General features: G+C 44.0%; 1 protein-coding gene across 1 annotated transcript; it reads left to right on the top strand.

The window, feature by feature from the left end:
* Positions 1 to 194: 194 nt before the first annotated feature.
* On the top strand, positions 195 to 588 carry LAESUDRAFT_760649 (uncharacterized protein; the record flags this gene model as incomplete). Its single annotated transcript, XM_040912777.1, has 2 exons — positions 195 to 305; positions 523 to 588. 2 exons carry the CDS (start codon positions 195 to 197, stop codon positions 586 to 588), a joined length of 177 nt encoding a protein of 58 aa, XP_040762637.1.
* Between the last annotated feature and the right edge of the window lie 625 nt (positions 589 to 1,213).

The following is a 1,213-nucleotide window of genomic DNA, read 5'->3' as shown; positions in this document are numbered from 1 at the left end:
AATCGAGAGACCATTGCCAACAAGTATGAACAGCATTGGGGAACGCATCTACTTGCGTACAACAATGCAAACATGGCAGCTATTCTATATAAAATCCTAAAAAGACATAGGCAACCTTTTGGGTACAAGACACAATCTTTGGAACAGCCCTCTGACCAAGGGCATCCTATCATTTGGCAGCTTTGAGCGTCATCATGGACCTGGGCAAGTCATTAAAACTACACCACTATGGCAGCTTTGAGCGCCACCAAATGTATGACATCATCACGGATCACGGATCAACCAAGATCATGATCGATCAGAAAGTCTATCATGACTCGATTGACGGATCAAACATGATCACAATCGATCAAAATATGTCATACCTTCAAACATGTGACTAGGCGCCCATAGAATCTTATCTTATCGATGTCAAAAAACATATACTGGTCGAGATTCGAACTTAGTACTTCACCGTTCAAGTGGCTTAGGGGTTAAGCCATGATGTTTAAGTCTCCCAGAGATCACCTGACACATCCTCAGGTCCCGCTCGACCCCCAACGAGCACAGGATCGAATCTCAGTGGAGGCAAACAATATCATGACATAATTTCTGACTCGACAGCCGTAACACAGAAGCACGAGATCATGACCGAAGACCGAGGAGATTGCATCCGCAATCAAAAACTATGTTTTTGCGTCTATAACCCTTACCTTTTAAATGCAATGATCAAGTCAATGTGTCACCACCAATGACCTTAGCACGTCGTTAAACTGTTCAATTTTTGGCAGCTTTGAGCGCCATGAATGACCAAGCGCATGTCTTTAAACTGCAAGCCCTTTTGCACACTATCTTGGGCAACAGCAGCCAATAGCGCTGTCTGTGACATCAGACATCTAGGACCAAGAACTGTTAGCCCCACAAGTGCACCATTTACCTGAGCAAGTCATTAAACTGCATCACCCCTTTTTGCTGCTAGCAAAAGTCTTAGATACCAATCACACAACACACCCTGCCATTCCACCCTGGAAGTCAGAACCTGAAGCGAGGGTACTATTTACCATAGCATTTATTTAGTTCATCCGGAGTCTGAACCTTGAAGTGGGGGTAGTGTCACAGTATTAAGTGGCACCTTTCTTTTTGCACCATTAAAGTCCTCATTTGAGTAATTATTTGGACACCAACCTTCATATTGGTCTCGCAACGTGGATACTTGGACAAACAGCACAATGCC

Source organism: Laetiporus sulphureus (genome assembly GCF_001632365.1).
Source record: "Laetiporus sulphureus 93-53 unplaced genomic scaffold LAESUscaffold_29, whole genome shotgun sequence".
NCBI classification, from domain to species: Eukaryota; Fungi; Basidiomycota; class Agaricomycetes; order Polyporales; family Laetiporaceae; genus Laetiporus; species Laetiporus sulphureus.
The sequence above is the reverse complement of the archived record's forward strand: the minus strand, read 5'-3'. Positions and strand labels throughout refer to the sequence as shown.